Source organism: Syngnathus leptorhynchus, chromosome 14 (genome assembly GCF_054491065.1).
Source record: "Syngnathus leptorhynchus isolate UIUO chromosome 14, UIUO_Slep, whole genome shotgun sequence".
In the NCBI taxonomy this organism is placed as follows: domain Eukaryota; kingdom Metazoa; phylum Chordata; class Actinopteri; order Syngnathiformes; family Syngnathidae; genus Syngnathus; species Syngnathus leptorhynchus.
Window position 1 is genome coordinate 7,562,107 of NC_141208.1, and position 19,240 is coordinate 7,581,346.

General features: G+C 37.7%; 1 protein-coding gene across 3 annotated transcripts in view; it reads left to right on the forward strand.

Annotated features, from left to right (window-relative positions):
* slc6a9 (solute carrier family 6 member 9) overlaps positions 1-16,953 on the forward strand; it is a 30,775-nt gene extending 13,822 nt beyond the window's left edge. For all 3 annotated transcript variants that reach the window (XM_085929479.1, XM_085929478.1, XM_085929480.1), the window contains 12 exons: positions 6,708-6,864; positions 7,449-7,580; positions 8,018-8,285; positions 9,004-9,136; positions 9,274-9,408; positions 9,706-9,809; positions 10,609-10,846; positions 10,956-11,090; positions 11,268-11,367; positions 11,800-11,900; positions 12,719-12,889; positions 13,195-16,953. In XM_085929479.1, coding sequence (XP_085785605.1) covers positions 6,708-6,864; positions 7,449-7,580; positions 8,018-8,285; positions 9,004-9,136; positions 9,274-9,408; positions 9,706-9,809; positions 10,609-10,846; positions 10,956-11,090; positions 11,268-11,367; positions 11,800-11,900; positions 12,719-12,889; positions 13,195-13,437 — 1,917 coding nt within the window. In that variant the 3' untranslated portion in view covers positions 13,438-16,953. The remainder of the gene's footprint in view (positions 1-6,707; positions 6,865-7,448; positions 7,581-8,017; positions 8,286-9,003; positions 9,137-9,273; positions 9,409-9,705; positions 9,810-10,608; positions 10,847-10,955; positions 11,091-11,267; positions 11,368-11,799; positions 11,901-12,718; positions 12,890-13,194) is intronic.
* The last annotated feature ends 2,287 nt before the right edge of the window (positions 16,954-19,240 follow it).

Below are 19,240 nucleotides of genomic sequence, written 5' to 3' on the forward strand. Positions count from 1 at the left end.
TGCATTCAATGATTTTCGATATTTTTAGCGACACGCATGATCATAGCCAATTTGAAAAAGAAAGAAAGGGAATATCTTTAGCAGACTGACCTAAATTATTGGTTTGTACATAAGCAGATGTTCTGCTTTACGCAGTGACGTGCCAAGAAGATAATGAGGCTTGTAGTGTTGAAAAGTACATTTATTTTTCAAGGGATTCATTTTGGTGTGCCTACAATTGGGCTGCATATATGTCTACTATCCGAACATACATGGGCATTTTTTGTCTGTTATCCTGCAGTTTATCAAGGGTTTAGCGATAATTCATGTGATACCAGATTCTCTTCAAATTTAAATACGATGCGCTGAAGGTAGATTCCATGCCATACTTGCACATGTGCGACAACTACTTGTTCTTCCAGGTTGTATATGAATGTGTATCATTTAAAAGTGTGGGTTGGAGGCAGGGATGTGGCGCTGCACTCGGCGGGCTTGCAGCCCTGTTAAGAACTGCCAGCATTTTATTTGATATTCTGAAATATATTTATTTAAGATTTTCTAAGCCCCCCCATGTATCAGTCAAGTTAGCCTAGGGAGAGAAAACAAATCCTGGAGCTGTCCCTGGTTCGGAGGTTTCGAATTGTATGCACTAATCTTCTACCGGTGCCTTTGCTCATTAAAAAGGTTTTACCAATTTCTGATTTCATTAAGGAGCAAATTTGCCTGCCCTAAATTAATTGTCATGTAGATATATCAGTTATGTAACCTTCAGTCTATCAGTTGAATTTAGCTACACTTAGTCATTGTTTACTTCTTACTATTACTACTTTCTATTTACGACTGTTTACAAAATAGAGCAGGAAATGTCCGTCATTTTCCGACGGTGGCTTTAACCTTCCGTCTGATTTGACTTGAAGTTAAGTTCCGGGTTCACAGCATCTCCAACATATTTACAATGAATTTAGCTGTGCGTGAATGGTCATATTTATTATTTTATTTTAAAATGTTCTACCCTTGAACAGCAGAACTGATTGCCTGTTAAATTTGATCACATGCGGTACCTAGTTAAGAGTTCATAGATGTCTCATTGAAGAATTTGGCTTTTCTTGTAGTTTATAAAGATACTTTGCGTATGCCAATCTCCTTTAGAACCCCGTCAATTTTTTTCTGGCTTTTGCAAACACTGTCTGCGCCTTTCCTGCTCTGATTTTAAGTGGATTGAAGGGAGGCTAAATTATCAAAGGCCTCATTTAATGGTTCCTGTAACATCTGTTCCAACGCAAGTGTTGTATTTACCACAATCATTTTGCCCATTCATCTATCCGTCCGTCCTCCATCCGCCCGTGCATCCATCTCTCATTCTGATTGTGTATATATCCCACAAATCCAAGTTTGAATTAGGAAGTTTTGTCTGAACAAGTTTCAAAGAGCAAAAGATACACAACACAGAAATGTAGCGCATTAATAGACTGGAAACAAGTAGCATTTAGCTTTTAACCTTTATAAATTAATTACTTGGCAAAGCAGGCCATAAAGCACATTTTCAATTACATTTCAGCTTCATTACTCATATAATGGGACACCCCATGCATGATAAGAGGAAAGCTATGTGTGTTTGCGCGTGCATGTGTGTGTGTGTGTTGTGGGTGTGGAAGGGGATGCAGGTGAACAGCTTGCGAGGGCCAACAACTCCGCGGGCCAGTCTCGCGCATCACTAGACAGCCATACCCAATGAAGGCCTACGCATAAGTAAACTTGTGAAGCAAACGAGTGAACAAGCAAGAGGGAGGGGAATGTTGCGGAACGGGATGTGCACGGTTGTAGCAGTCTGATTGTTTCTGTCAGTCTTAAATGTTTCTATTTTCTAGTTTTTGCTGATCATTCTTTTTCCCAAACAGCTCTCATGATCCATCTCTCTCATTTTATTCCTCATTTGCTCAATCTCATGTTGACAGACGTATCCGTTAAAGAAACAGGATTAGATTTAGAGATTATCCTCAACGCTGTGATAAATTGTTGTCCTTCTACAATAAGGGATAACTGCAGATAAGTGTATCTGTTGGATGAATGTGTGTGTGTGTGTGTGTGATTGTCTATTTTGCATTTTTGCATGTAACACACATAGATTGCTGATTATTTCATTTTATACGTAAATGTTTCCCATGCTGAAACATCCATGCTAAAAAAGTTGAATTAATTTTTTGTTATTCATAGTGAAGGCAATAGTTAATGACAGAAGAAATAGTGGTGGGTTACTGAAGACAAAAGTTCCTGTCTAGTTGTTTGGGAATTTGACAGACCTTGCTGCATCGTTTTGGACATTCAATCAGAACCAGAATGTTTTTTCACTACGGATCTCCAGCGCACGTTACAATTGGGTGATAGAAAGTAGATTAGACTTTAGACCAAGCGCAAGTTGTGTAATGTGATTTTGTTGAATTTGAGCAAGGCACAGGCAGGCAGGTTCAGCCCTTCGTTGCTATTTGGTCGATGTCATCATATTTCATTCAAAAATAGAACAGCAACGTGCATCAAACACTTTGAATCATTTTACAGATTAAATTTCTCAATGCATTATAAATACCAAAAGAAAAAAATCTTCACCCATGTGCGAAATTAGACTTGGGCTGTGCGCAAGATGCATTTGCGTTAGTTTTAATGGAAAGGTCATATTTACTTATAGGAGAAAAACCCTATACCTGACCATGTTTCAAATCATATAACTTTATTTGTGATGCATAAAGGTAAAGACATGCATGTTGGCATCAAAGTTTATTCAATGCTTTAGATTTTATTTTGAGAACAATTATTAGCATTTGAAAACTATCAATATCAGTAAAATTAGGTGATTTTTAATCATTGATCCAATTATATTTCAATCTAATAACACATGTACATGAAATACGATGTCCAAGTCCCAAAAAAAATCCCGTATGTAATTATCTTGAACATTAAATGATCGCCCCCCTCACTACCCTAACCTCAACCCCCATTCCTTTTGCTTCTTAGCCACACCCCTTTCACAACCACGTTTCTCTCTTCAGAGACAGACACATAGACATAACTAGTCCCCAACCCCCCTCCCCAAGGGGAGGTATTTAAGAACTTCAGCAGTTGTGTTCAGTCCTATTAGTATTAGAAAGTAAGTGAAGTTGACCAGTCATACATTATTTGGACTGTTAGAAACTGATTGCAAGCTCCTCAACATGGAACATCATGTCAAGGTAAGTTACCTGAATGACAAAGCGGATATCCCAAAAAGTGTAAGAAAATGGAATGAAAGATCAGAAAAAAAAATCCTGAATAAATAATTACTGCTACTATCTCCACCAAATATTTGAGATTTCTGTTGATCATCCTTTTGTGTCTTCTAATTTTGTGTTCCTCTACAGGCACATTATGTATGTCAGCAATCAGGGTCAGTGGTGGTGGCAATATTGACCTGAAAGTAATTCGGGCCACAGCAAAAAAAAAAATAAAAAAATTATTTGACATAACTATCAACAATTTGACATGGGAGCCAAGTAATTGTTCCCAGCCAAAAATGTCATGCAAGTTGTAAATGTTTGTCCTACACTTACGATGATAATACAGAAGGTTCAATTTTCCCCTCATTATCTTACAGCACAATCAATAAACGTGTTCAGAGAAGTACAGTACTCACATTTCAATAAATAAAATACCATAAAACACAAAGCATGCTGGGAAACATTGCCCACAGCCTCCCATGTGTAAGGCCATTGAAAGTTTATCATCCCATGTAATGTTTTCCCCTCTGTTTTACCCATGAGTCTTTGTCCCATTGACGGTTATAGACGTTAAATATATTAACTGAGTTGGCAGTGAATAATTTAAATAGCAAACATTTTTCATTGTTACAGAATTGCAAAGAAACGAAAATAATATATGTTGTTGGAGCTTCAATTTCTGGATGAACAACTCACTATGGACATGATTTTCATCACTTCCATGCCTGACACCTTGTTCATTTATCGCTATTATTCAGCCGTGCAAGGAGGATTGATTCAGTCTCTGTCAGACAGAATCTTTTGGTATGTGGTCCCAATGGTAGCAGACTGAGAAGCCACAGTATACACTGTCTTTAGGCCTATTACTCTCACCTCACAGCTCATTCATAAAGAGAGCTTTGAAAAGTCTGTTTTTGGGGGATCCGGTGGTCTTTTTGTCCCATGATGGTTGAGTGAATTCAGTCATTGCTAACAGACATGTTTACTAAATTCTGCATAGGTCGAGTGAGGATTACGGGTGCCGCTTTGAATAAGTGAGGCGTGTTCATTAATTGCTAAATAATACGGGTTGTCACGTGCGGAATGGAGCAGGATGACCATGTGCCGGAGGACAGGATGAAGGGAACAAACATATTTTTTCTGAAGGATTTATGTTACAAGCACCCTCACAGCCCTAAATACTTCCCTTCCTTCTCAATACTTGTTACACTTTAAATTGTAAAATAAATGAATGATTAAATAAAAGCATGATATGATGACACCTCTAAAAAAAAATCCACTAATTAGCGAGGCCATGAAAGGCGAACTGCAATATAATGTGGGAACATTGTATTTAGTTTTACAATGTGTATTCTACAAATACAGGATTGTTTTAGATACATTATTCCCAAAATGGCATTTTACGGGCACTTTTTTGTCAAGACATCATGCCCGTTATAAAGTGGATTTATGGGTAAACATTAATGTCAAAATAACTCTTTCAGTGTTGACTTTTTGATGTCCCAAAGCCGTGACACCAAAGTGACAGATTTACGGTACATGTGCTTCAAAAAAGTAAATAGTGACTCTAAAGCGACCTTGAAAATAGAGCAAAGTCGCTAAAAGTGGGTGGTGAAAAAGGCAAGGCCATGTGTGGTCTTACATAAAGCCCAGATGGTCCCAAAAAACATGTGACAGAGAAATTTAGTCAGTGACTGTTGTCTGACACAGCTCACAGGAGCCAACACCATGGGCCACAACACCTGGCTGGAGACATCAGGGTCACTTAAGTAAGAGAACATGTCATGAGAAACTAAAAGTTTGAAGTCTGTCCAGATAAAAAGTCTATCTTTCTCTGATTTACTCCTGGACTAAATCATCACTTTCTTTTAACAGTGATAGATTTCAAATTGTCAATATTCATAACATTCAACATATTATTTGTTTTAATTATATAGTTATCTTAAATGTAATTTAATGCTACACATTATAACGCCACCTATACTCTGTATCCTTTCATGATTTTTTTAAAAATCTCATTAATGGAGAGAAACCAAAGCCAAATTTGTAAACTCTGTAAACTTTCCAATAACCTTTGCTGTGTTCATCCAAAACGTTTGCCACAGGTAACACATTATTTTTGTCCGTGTGTGTATATCGTCCGAAGGCACAACCATGGTTGCTGATAACCAAATCAGACGTACAATATGCATCGCTTGCATCAAGAAACACACAGCTGTGTACAGACTCTGTCTCTGCTATTTTCTCTCTTTCCAAAATCAACTTTACACTGGGTCAGTGAAATATGTGAACCGCTGCAAGAGCACATTCACACTGCTGTGACCGCTTTCATTTGGAGCAATATCCTCACCAACGCTTATTTGCTCTGCTCCCTGTGTGCGCCACCTGTTCGAAGATCACGGGATGCTTAAAACAGGCTCTTTGTTTTTGTTTTCTGACAAATACAAGCATAGCCAGTTTCAAAAGACTTAGAGAAAACTCCAGCTGTTTACTTTTTGAAGTTGTTGCTATTTTGCTGTCCAGCTGATTGTCTCCTTCTTTCATTCGGCTTCTCAGTTGATCTTCAATGCCACTTGGCAATATTGTGTTGGCCTACTAATCAGGTTTCACCTAATTACTAATATCTATCATTTTATTGAGTAAGACAATAGCGTTGTAGTGTACATCCGTGCAGGTCACATTAATTTAGCTTACACTCAGTGGAGGTGTAAATACTTGTCTGTCTTTATGTCACCTGCAATGGTTTGCAGATTAACCATGGTGTAATCTGGTTTCCTGCTAAAATCAGATAGGACAGGCTCCTATTCCCTGTGACGCTGAACACGAGAAGCAGTTTTGAAAAATGGAAGATTTAATTTATCTTCCCAATCTGAAAAATCTGGTTTTGATCCCCATGCCAGTGTCCCATTTGCTCCTGAGGAATGAGAAAATAGTTATCGCAAATACTTGATTTTATTTTTTGGCAGGGTGGCATAAGTCATTATCAGGTCAGAGATAATGACTTTTTTTCCTTTTACATTGTGCCATATATACATAGATATGTATTTCATCTGAATACATAAAATCATCATTCAAGATTTTTTTTTTTTTTTGTCGTGACGTAATTGTGGTAAATATGCCAAAGAAATTAGACATCAAGACGGGGCAAATACGTTTTCACGGCAGTGTAGCTGAGGTTACGGAACAGGTCAGGAGTGAGAGAGTGCGACCATCTGATGTCAACAGATGGAATGATTGAAGAAGGGAGGGAGGAAAGGGCAGAAGAAGCTTGAAATTGGGACGACAAGACCAAATGCTTATGGGCTCCTCTTAAGGCGGTAAGGGTTTCACTTTAGATCCTGTCTGCTCCAGTGCATTCACCTCATGCTAATCTTGCAAATTAAAATGATTTTTTTTTTTTTTTACAGTACATGCACAAAAAACATTTTTTGTACAACTGACTACCATATGAGCTAACCTTCAATGTGTCCTTTTTTGCAGAATGGAGCAGTTCCAGGTGAGCCGGTGAAAAAGGATGAAAACTCCCGGAGAGGGAACTGGGGGAACCAAATTGAGTTTGTCCTTACGAGTGTTGGCTATGCTGTGGGCCTGGGCAATGTTTGGAGGTTCCCCTACCTCTGCTACAGAAATGGAGGAGGTAGGCATTACATCACAAAGAACTGTTGCATCCAATGATGAATAATAAATGCTTCACTGAACAGTGAATCTGATAAAAAGAGGAATGCTTGGAGACCATTTTTTTTACAGTTTTGTTTTTAACATCTGTGCTGATATCTGGTGTGATGTACAATTTCTGTTTACATCCATATAATTAAATGAAATTGAACTAGGAACTTGTCATTCAAATGTAAGTCATGGATGCATGTCCATTTAGCAATATTTTTTTGACATGACACCTATTTTTTAAATTCACTGGAGCATTAGTCCTTATCTACGATGTTTAATCATGATGACTATGTTTTAATTCTAAATCCACTGGTTCTTAATTCTCGTTATTTTCAAACTGAAAGTGATCTGACAAGTATGATTCAAAACAATTTAGGATGGGTTCCTTGATACTAATGGTATACTCTAACCTCTGTAAAAGGATGTAATCTTCAAGTCCAATGGGTACAGAGTACGTTTTACAATTTATGTAACTACTGCGTATGACCTCATATGACTTCTTTCCTTTACAAGCATGTGATAACTAAATTGTAACTGTCCTGTGTCCTCCTCCAGGTGCCTTCCTGCTACCGTATTTTATCATGTTGGTGTTCTGTGGCATTCCACTCTTCTTCCTTGAGTTGTCCTTCGGGCAGTTTGCCAGCCAAGGGTGTCTGGGAGTCTGGAAGATTAGTCCAATGTTCAAAGGTTTGTGTATTCGAATGAGAGGCTCATGTTATCCCTCTAAATTTCATGATACAGGTGATTGAAACAAACGCCTGGAAATATGTTTTGGTTTGTTTTTAAACAACCTTCCACGGTTTGTGAAAGTTAGTCAAAAATGGGATTCATGGAAAGCAAGTAATGGGATGGGTCAAAGCAGCATCGTGTGGCAAAGTCCAAAGTTATGTTGACCTAGTATTCCACTTCAAACATGACAAGCTCAATCATTGAAGTCCCAAGTGAAAAGCACGAAAGCAATTCAAAGTGCACTTTTTTTTTTTTTTTTCAATCTAATACATAGTTTGAGCCACCAAAGTGATCCATTTTTGTCATGGTAATTATGGCCCATATTACGAGTGTAAAAATCTTGGTGTTAATCTACTTGTATTCAGCCCAACTCAACTTCATCTGCTTCCCTGCAGGTGTGGGCTATGGCATGATGGTGGTGTCGACCTATATTGGAATCTATTACAATGTGGTTATTTGCATTGCCTTCTACTACTTTTTCACATCCATGACAAACTTATTGCCATGGACATACTGCAACAACCCCTGGAATACGCCTGACTGTAGCGGCGTGGTGCCATCGAGCAACGCCAGCGTGGCTAATGCCACTCGCAGTCTGGTGGATGGGGTCAGTGAGATAGTGAACCGCACCAAAAGAACCAGCCCCAGTGAAGAATACTGGAAGTAAGTCACAGGAACCTTTTGTACAGACACACATACATATATGTATGTATACAGTTGGATCAGTTGTGCAATTCCATTATTTGAACATGGGTTCGTTGCACTCAAGGTCCAAGAGGCACCTGTTAGATAAGGTTGGCTCACACCTGAGTCAGTTCAAAAATACAAAAAACACGTTTCAAATATTTGGACTCAATTCCTAGAAATGCAATATCTTTTCATCAATTTTGAACTGCCTCGTGAGTGATAAGCAGGAGATTCCCCATCGATCTGAATATGCTACATATGTATGTTATGAGAAAAGTGGCATAGGGCACGTGTTCTTCCTGCTTGTATGGTCATTTTGTTGAAATAAATAGCAACGTTATTTTTTTTTTCTCAAAGGTATTCTTATACTGTTGCTTTACATATTTCGTTTGTTTTTTTTGCATCTGAAATATTTCTTCAAATGTACAGTGTTATTTAAACACATACAGAATAACTCAACAGAGTATGGCCTATAAGATTGCCTTTATTTAGCTGACATGCAAAAAAATCTCCAGCAAACACAACTTCAAACCTAAATTATTCTAATGTTATGCAAATGTTGGCTGCTGCTGCTTGATAATCTCGGTGGAAAAATCGATCGAGGTTTAAGTTCAGACAGCAAAAAACCCCAGAGGGGAAAAAAAAAAAAAGGATTTTGGACATGTTTGTAAAAAGGCCCTTATGTTTATTTCAGACACTATGTGTTGGACATCTCTGATGGCATTGGAAATTTTGGAGATGTGCGACTTCCCATCCTGGGCTGCCTGGCTGTGTCTTGGGTAGTCGTCTTCCTCTGCCTCATCAGGGGCGTCAAATCCTCTGGAAAGGTCAGTCAAACATTTGTGGGTATGGATAACATAAGAGGTCCAAGTTGTAACTGCTGAAAATAGGCAAAGCAAGTGAATGACCTCTTGTGGATTTGTTGTTTTACTGAAGTCATGTATGTACATGTATTCATTTACAGGTGGTGTACTTTACAGCCACATTCCCATATGTTGTTTTGACCATCTTGTTTATCCGTGGGATTACCCTGGATGGAGCCATTGATGGCATTATGTATTACTTGACTCCTCAGTGGCAAAAGGTCCTGGATGCAAAGGTATGTTCTTTATTATTATTATTATCATTATATAGTATTTTTCAATGGAAACAATAATTTTAGTTGTTAAATGTTTTGCTTGATACTTTTCTGGCTCCTCAGAGAAGTCCAGCAAGTTCATTTCAAATTTGGGACTAGAAAAGGCGAAATACGTTTTTTTTTTGTTGTTTAATTCCTCTTTCTTGTTCAAAATAATAAAATGGTAAAACAGAGTGTAAAAATTAAAGAGCCTACATTAAAGGAATCATACACAAATTGTTTTTGTTAACTTCTATCAATGGATTGTTGTTTTTCTAGGTGTGGGGAGATGCTGCATCACAGATTTTCTACTCCCTGGGATGTGCTTGGGGTGGTCTGATTACCATGGCTTCTTACAACAAGTTCCACAACAATTGTTTCAGGTGCTTTGAACTACTAATAATAATAATAAAAAGAAAAATTATACTAAAATGCGTCTGTACAGTCATCTATTGATTAGACAGAATCATTGATAAAACTTGAGTTTATTAGATTGTGCAAGTGATGCTAGACAAATGCCCAATGTTGTAGAATATATATTTGATAAACTGATAGAATAAAATGTCATGAAAGTCACACTTTTGCTGATATTAGTGTGCAAATCAAGCGTATCTTGATGTGTTGTCGCATTGGCAAGTGTTTCTGCCTCGCATGAGTGAATATCCTATTCCAGGTTATGATTGTACGGGATTGAGCCCAACAGAGCAGCAACTTTTTATTTGCAAAAGTCTGTGAAGCAAGATAGTCCTAAAAAAATGAGGAGGCAAAACGAAAGCAGATTGAATTGACATCCAGAAATATACTCACCCACACTTTCTAGTAGAGCGAGTGCATCAGGGAGAGAGAAAAGAGGCGGAACGGTCTGAACTGACTTGAAGCTATCTGCGCAAAAAATGCTGCACTCAAGCCTAATCTACTTCGGAGGCGTCATCCCAATTGAAGTTTCCCCCACTGCTGCAACTTCATTTTTCTTAATCTATTTTTTTAACATCATAAAATAGAGGTGTGTCAAGTTTTTATACCCTCCGTTTGTGGATATCAGGGGGAACATTGTGTGGAATGGAATTTTCTATGTTAGTATGGCTGTGCCTCAGAGAATAAAGCAAGGTATGCAAGTTTTGTGTGCAATAACTTGTCTTAGCAGACGGTTCATTTCCTTCCAACGTGTGTTTTTATGTACAGAGACAGCATCATCATCAGCATAACCAACTGTGCAACCAGTGTCTATGCTGGCTTTGTTATTTTTTCTATCCTGGGCTTTATGGCACACCACCTTAATGTACCTGTGTCAGAGGTAGCTGACCATGGACCAGGACTGGCCTTTGTGGCTTATCCAGAAGCCCTCACTCTGCTCCCCATTTCTCCACTTTGGTCGCTTCTCTTCTTCTTCATGTTAATCCTCCTGGGACTGGGGACTCAGGTAAATCTTGAAAGCAAGCCTATGTATTTTTTTTCTATTATCTGCCATGAAAAAAATGCAGTACACTGCTTCTATAATTGTAGACTGAGGTACATTTTTTACTTTTTAGTTCTGTTTGTTGGAGACGCTGGTGACAGCCATTGTTGATGAGATCGGCACCGACTGGATCATCAGGAATAAGACTGTAGTTACATTGGGTGTGGCTGTTGCTGGATTCGTTCTGGGAGTTCCACTAACAACTCAGGTTAGGCCAAAACACACTATGCCTGAAAACATTCATTCATTCATTCATTCATTCATTCATTTATTTATTTATTTATTTATTTATTTTGTTTACCACTGTGAGAACCCAATGCATACCTACGATTCATACAGCCATGCATTTCTTGTACCGACTGGAAATGTTTTGTTTATCTTACAGGCAGGAATCTACTGGTTGCTACTGATGGATAACTACGCTGCTAGTTTCTCTCTAGTCATCATCTCCTGCATCATGTGCGTCTGCGTCATGTATGTTTATGGTAAGGAGACATTTTTTGGAAGTATTCTTAAAATTGTCATTGTTCATGTGGGATGGGAATGAACAATTTTTTAAAGACTGTAATTTGAGTAGGATTAACAATGGGGTCTAGTTTTTTAATCTTTGTTAATGGTTGGCCCTTTTTGTTTTTGTTTTTTTAAATCTCAGCTATTGAGGAAATAAGTGATTTCTATTACCAGCAATATAAAGTCTCTGGACATTATAATTGGATTAAAAATGAAGATAGAGTTAGCTGTATAATTTTGAAGGTTGCTGGTTCAACATTTGACCTTTCTTTCACCCCACAGATTATTTTGTAGCTACCATTTAAAGGTTAAATTCCTCAACATGGTTGCTCTATTTTTGTTATTTGAATGTAGTTCAAATGATATATTCTCAAATTACTTTTTGACCTTTTTTTTCCCCCCTCCAGGTCACCAAAACTACTTTAAAGATGTTGAGATGATGTTGGGCTTCCCACCACCACTCTTCTTCAAAGTCTGTTGGAGGTTCATCTCCCCAGTCATTATCTCAGTAAGTGTCCCCACACAAACAAACCAAAATCTCCATACTGCTAGCGCATTTTAGGAATATGACCTACATTTTCAGCTAATATGTTGGGCTTTGTTTACAATTTCAATCTCACATTGAAAATCTTTATGACTAGGAAATGGATGAGTGCAGCTCAATATTTGTTGTCTAAGCTTCTGAACCAAGCAATAATTCAATGTTGTGGATTACTGGTCAGATTCTAGGCATTTTTCCATCTCAGACTAAAAACTGCTCTCCAAGGCCTGCACTGCAACTGACCATTTTTGCTCAGAATTGCAGTCAACACTTGAATTAAACCAATTGCATGGTTTGTCTTTTTACAATTTTACTGAAAAGAAGTGATACTTACAAAAGCATTGTAAGGTAAATTAAGCACATGGCTGAGCCTTTGAAGAGTTTATAGTGGCGGGTGTGGGTACCTTTCCTTGTTCCTGAATGATCTTTTACGAAGTTGAGCATTTTTGAGTTATGCCTCTCCCAACTGAACCAACAGGGCCTTTTGTTTGATGGAACATTGTGTGCCTATGGTCTAAAAACACATTTTTCAGATTAGAAAATTGCCAAGGAGGTGCCAAAGGTTACTGCTAGTTTCAAAGTAGTCAGCTCATTTGGTATGGCAATCAGATCCTTTGACAGGATAGATTACATTTACATGACATCACATAAAAGCTTAGATCTGAAAAATAAAAAATCTAGCTACACTACTGGACATTACACAGCCAATGACTACTAAATGAGCTATATTGGTGACCTTTTCTGCAGCACTCAGGTATTCACTTGCTTCCCTTTTGTCCTTCCAGTTCATCCTGATCTTCACAGTGATCCAGTACAAGCCTATCACCTATAATGACTACATATATCCCGGTTGGTCTCTGGGTATTGGCTTCTTAATGGCGCTGTCCTCCGTGATCTGCATACCCATCTATGCCTTCTACAAGATCTCAAAGTCCCCAGGAGCCACCTTTAGAGAGGTAACACGCATCAAAATCACATTACGCTCCATGCACCACAATTTAGACCTGCTTTAGCTGGTTTATTTTTATCGTGGTCCCTCAAGTGGAAAGTCAACTCCCATTCTGATGTAAATGTGTGTAGCAGAGCTTATTGCCTAAAAGCTGGTGAGTGAAGTGAGTGAAGGTTTCCTTTCAGTTGCTATGCACCAAGATGCCACCGGATGTCACTGAAGCCATATCATTTCATATTAGACATGGTTTTGGATTGCATTTACTAATTGCATCCTCTTCGAAATCACCTATCCTCCCTTTTTTTTGCTCAGCGGTTGAAGCACGCGTGCCAGGCACATCCAAAGTGGGGCCCAGCCTTGCGAGAGCACCGCACGGGCCGCTATGCCCCCACAGCATGTGAAGACAGTGCGGAGGCTCGTCCTTTTAAGGAGAAGGACGATCTGAAGGAGGAGCTGCGGGAGGAGGAGAACGAGAGGAAGGATGACATCAGCCTCACCATCCAGGGAAGCAACGGCTCCACCAACACACACAACAACCCGAACCCGAGTGCATAGATGGCATCCCACTTTGTCACCCACTACTGACACCATCTTCCCCTTGTCCCCTCTCCTTCCTTCTCCACTACGTGCACCACACTTTCCCACAGTCCTCTGTGGGGAAGATCCCTTTTTACTGGAGACCTTTACATATTGTAAAGGCTTATATCCATCCTAACCTCTGCTAGTTACCTGTGTTTTGTCTTTAAAAAAAAAAAAAAACAAGGCACAAGAAAAAGAATAAATTGGGTCACTGTCCAAAAGATTTAGTTTGTGTGTGTGTGTGCGTGGACTGTAAATGTGTTGCACATAATTTAATATGTCAGTTCATTTTTCCCTACAATTGTTTGTAAAAACATGTTTATGCAATATTCATGCAGTTGAAGTTATAGTAGATTGTAAGACTTGCTCTTTTGGGCTTGCTGCAACACAGAAGCACATGCCTGTCATCTTATTATGGACCTGCTGATTCAGGTTTCTTCAGCGAGAAAGCACACAATTAAAACCACTAATTTACACTGGGGCATTAATTATATGCATATTATAATACGGTGACTTTACACAAAGTTGATTTGTCTAGTCCTTGCTGTAATCACCCCCCCCCCCCCCTTAATGACAACAGTACACTAAGCACAAACAGAAGCTTCCAATATAGTGATTGAAAAGGTGTTGCTTGGATTATAACACACAATAATTCCCCATACAGAAATAGAAGGTCCATTCTCAGGTTCCATTTCATCTTTGTGATTTGCCTGGGAAAACCTTGTATTGATGATGAAAAATAAGGTATTATATAATGTATCATATCAGACAACACATGTTGGCAGCCTGTTGGATGTGACTGTGAATAGTATTAGAAGTGTTAAGAAGTTACAACTCTTTGATAGTCTTCCAGCAATCCTTTTTCTCTAAAATGCAATTTTGGAATGTGCATGAGGGAAAATATTGAGCGGAGGAGGTAGCCAGTGAAGGCATCACTGGTTTATATTATGTCCTATTTTGTGTGGTTGTAGCAGTCCACCTCATTTGGTTTGTTCTGAGGCTGTGAAGCAAAAAAAAATGGCAGCTTGTTTCCAGAACAGCTCCAACTTCTTTTTTTTTTTTTTTTTTTCCCATCAGAAATGTGAAATGTAGTTATCTAGTTTTGTACTACAGTTATCATTTGGTCATCTCACTATTGTAAGTGTCAATCATTAGTAAGACCTTTTTTTTTTTTTTTTTTTTACAAAAAATAAAAACTTGAATCAGAATCTTAAATATTCATCAGTTACAATTTATTTTGGGAACTTGCAAGAGAGAATAATGGATGGTGATGTTTTCAAAAGAAAATGTGAGGTGTGACTTAGGTCTGGCATAATCCAGCACAAAACTACAATACCAGTAATTATGTTACACATGGTTGTTGTTTATTTTCGTAATTGTTTTTATTGAAGGCCTGAATTTACATGTGCTGATTTGCGTGTTTGGCAATTTGCAGAGCCACAATGCTATACGTAGAGAATGAATATGTATATTATACAACACAGTATATAGTATATTGCACACTAAAAAGATTTGAGGAATAAAATAGTGTAACAGTTTAATTTGTTTATTCATGGACATTGAACACGTAAACTCATGTCCCGAGCCAATAAGTACAAAGTAGTCATACTAGAAAATGCCTAAGGATTTCAGCACACTTATTTGACCCCATAAGGCTGACTATTTTGCCCTGTTTTTAATCATTTGGTAATGAAAAAAAAATCCTCCTAAAATAAATCGACTGCTTTGCACATTCTAGATGAAACAGTGCAGTAGCTCATTTTATCCACAAGATGGGCCTAAATTGAAACGCACAGCAGTGAAAGCACAGATGGACTGGCAAGATATGTGGGGACAAAACAAGCACACTTTTTTTTTTTCCAAATGAGGTTTTTAAATAGGTTTTCACAAAATAGACGCTGCTTATTTGAAACCACCAGGCTAATCATTATTTCCATTAGACTAGTGAGACTCGACTCGAAAGAGAGAGATGTCTTTAAATTCTTAGGCTGCATTATGTATTTTGTTTGGTGAATATTTTAATTGAATCCTTGAAAAAAAAATCTGGATGAATCATCTTTTTGGAGGAAATGTGTTCATCAAATTATAATGTTATATTTTTTCCAGTGTTTGTTTGGGTCAACCATAGTTCAATTTATTTTTGTGTCACTGCTATTAGAAGTAAAAACATGTTTTCATATTATCTCTATGAATGCCCTCTATATCTCTGGTGACCCACAACTTGTTTGACCTTTGTAAAGAAATGTACAAATTATATAAATGATTGTGTGAATGAATGCTTGCGTGTGTGTTGGGTGGGGGGTATCTTTAGTGTGAGGTGAGTGAGTATGAGGTTGTTTCCTTTAGATTTGCCATTTCTAGTTGTTTAATGTAGATGTCATGTATACTGTGTACTGCATGTAGTGGATTAGCTTTACTGCTGAGTCTGCATGTAGAGCAGACGTAGTGTTAATGTCAATATATCTCTAATCTTGACTCTATTATGGATAATTATATAGAGCCCATCTTTTAAAACAATTTTGTACTAAACAGAAGAAATCTACTTATTTTATCATTTTTTTGGGGTGATTGTTTTATTTGAAAAGTATATACTCAGAAAACACAAGATATAGCCAGCTGATATTATACGAGTATTGCCAAACAAAAAGCTATGGATTGAAACTTGAACTACAGATAAAAAGGTCAGTTTTTACAGTGAGTGAGCTCGGGTATGGACAGTGGTGGCAGCAACATAACTTTGTTTTTTTGTTTGTTTGTTTTTTTGTTTGTTTGTGTGTTTGTTTGTTTGTCACATCTAATACAGACAGTGGCCACTAATTCACATTCATTCTAAACATTCAACATGTTAAAACCTGAACAAAACAAACACCAAATAATAATAATTATACTCCTAGCAATTTTAACAGTTGTATTTGATTGATGAAGAATGATTCCACAGATTTCAGGACCCATTTTTCATTTTACAGTCTGTGGTATATTCTGCATGGGGTATCTATAATACTATGCTATAATACTAACTTTTAATGTAAACATTTGAACAAACACATTGGGGTTCAAACAGTTGCTGACATTAAGCAAAATCTTAAACATTTTCTTTTGAATTTGCCACTGATCCAATGTTTATCTCGTCTAATATTACTTTGAATAGAATTTTTTTTTGCAAGCAACCAGAGGATGTGTGCTTTGTTATGAATGCACAATTCCATGTTGGGAAAAAAAGACATTCCTGTGGTCCTACTAAAAGAAATGGTCAAAGTGTAGTTTGTGAACTTCTATGTTGTTACCATGAGCAAAATGTCACATGGTAGAACTTGAGAGGAAATACAAAGGTGAAAAGAGCACAGTTCTTTTGGTACCTTGTATCATATCTCTAACTTTATCTGTTCTTCTTCTTCAATGTTTAGGGTCCAAATACAGTCTTGTCTTGTCAGCTGTATATTGTAAAACTGTTAAATTACATTCAAAAATAAAATTTATTTTAAAGATCAATAATGCTATTGTGACTCACCTGTTGAATTGAAAATCACGGGTGATCTTTTGGAAGTAATTTATTCATTCACATGTTTTTGATGAACACTTCACAGATTCAAACTACAGCGATACACAAGAAAGCTAAAATCATTATTCATTTATGCCATTCATCTGTTTTCTCAATCTCTTTGGTCTAATGGCATGTAATATTTAAGTATGAGAATGTATAAGCTTTTGCCACCAAGATGTAAATGACGTAACGGTGAAAAGGTCAATTGTGTCGAAAGAAACATTGACCACACAAACACTCACCACTTAGCCACAGGATGGCACCAGCACTGGTGATATCACATTAAGCTTCTTGTTCCAGGCCATTTCATTGGCCATCCATCTTTATGCCACCAGGGAAGATGCTTGAATAAACAGAAGTACACACCAGCATTGTTAATTATCATCAAACTTCATAATAATCTTGTTACTGTTCATTTGTTCGTCTCCGTGATGAAAAGTGCTCATTGCAGAAAGCGCGTGTGTGTGTGTTTGCGTGTGTGCGCGTGTGTTTGTGTGTGTGTGCGTGCATGCGTACGAGGCCGAAGGACATTTGGCTGACTGGATTCCCATTTACTGACAGAAAGCAATTTTTGAAGCCTTGAGATCATTGTAGCATATAGTCTAAAACAGGGGTGTCAAAGTCATTTTTTTCCAGGGCCGCATTGAAGTCATCGCTTCTTTCAGAGGGCCGTTATGACTGTCAACCCAAATAAATGTATGAGCACCTCATATTATATACAGTAAAAGTTACAAAACAAAGTGACAAATAATTTGTTTTCAAATCAGACGAGTAAAAACTGATCAAATATTTTAAAAAAAAGTTATTATTAAAAGTGAAGACAATTTGCAATTCTAGTAATGACGCAAATTTGATGTACCATTTGTCTTGAGGCCACATAAAATATTGTGGCGGGCCGTATCTGGCCCCCAGGCCTTGAGTTTTACACCTGTGGTCTAAAAGGTGACTATAACTTCTGGGAAGAACATAATACAACCACTGCACACAGACACACATCCCGTAAATACAATAAAACAGTAGCACGAATCAGTAATTTGACACTTTTATTAATAAATTAGGTGAAAGTGATTGTTATTGTTATTCAGATTGCGAGACACTGGTCGTGCGCAAGCTGTGCAATCTTTTATCCTGATGTCAGACTACCATAAATCAACCTGTTTGTTGGCTGTATACTCCAAGCCAAGCAGGTTTTGTTGTATCATTCCAACTATTAAACCACGACTGCTAGCTTTGCGGCTATAAGTAGCGGCTTATAGTATAGAAATTACGGTACGTTACAGAATAAACTTGCATTTTCCATAATGACTTGCGTTGTTGAATTAGATTGTACCGTATTTTGTGTCACAGATAACAGAATTTTAACTTTGCTATATGCGTTCATAAATCATATTTTAATATTACAAATGGTTGTGTGGGTTAAACAGGATGGAACGTAATAACATGCCACACTGTCTGTGGTTTATATTAACCACTATAAGTCAGTCTGACAAGAGCATAGCAGACAGAGTACAGCTTTATCACAAAAGCCCCAGAGCACATTTTATTGCTTAACAAATCAAATATTGATTTAAAGCATTTGTTACATGTTCTGTCAAAAACATTTTTTTTTTCAGTCTTCTGGAGAAAGCAACCCAATTTAAACATGGCACTAATTAACTAACCCTAATCATAAATTTAAGTTAATTGTTGTTTTTCAAAGGTAGCCTTTCAATTTACCCAATGTATCGTTAGAAAAACAATCATCTTAGAGACTTCAGAAACAGACTAGAGTATAATCACATTTTAATGAGTATCCCTTAAGTATGTATTCACCTTAGACAAAGTAGTAATTAAATGATAGTCTTTAAATTTCCTTCCACTCAATATTAGATTTCATGTGAGCAGGAGTTAAAGATTACCAGAGCAAAGAATTTGCAATTTCTGTGAATTTGCAATTCATGTCGGGCTGATGTATGGCTCCCTCTCCCTCTCTTCAGCTTGCAGGCAGCCTTCTGGCTTAATAGGCTGTCATATCCGCAATGACGGATTTGGATCAGTAGGTCCTGAGAATTTGTCTTGACTTTAGAAGGATGGGGAAACGGACCGTTCATCACCTTAATGGAAGAGTATTGATTGTGGTGCAGGACTACGATGCCCGTCTGCAATAGTAATGGACTTCCTGAGAAATCACAAATGAAAAGCCATCAGGGGATATCCAGGAAGAGACAAACACCTTTGTCCTGCTTGTTTGCTCCTTGT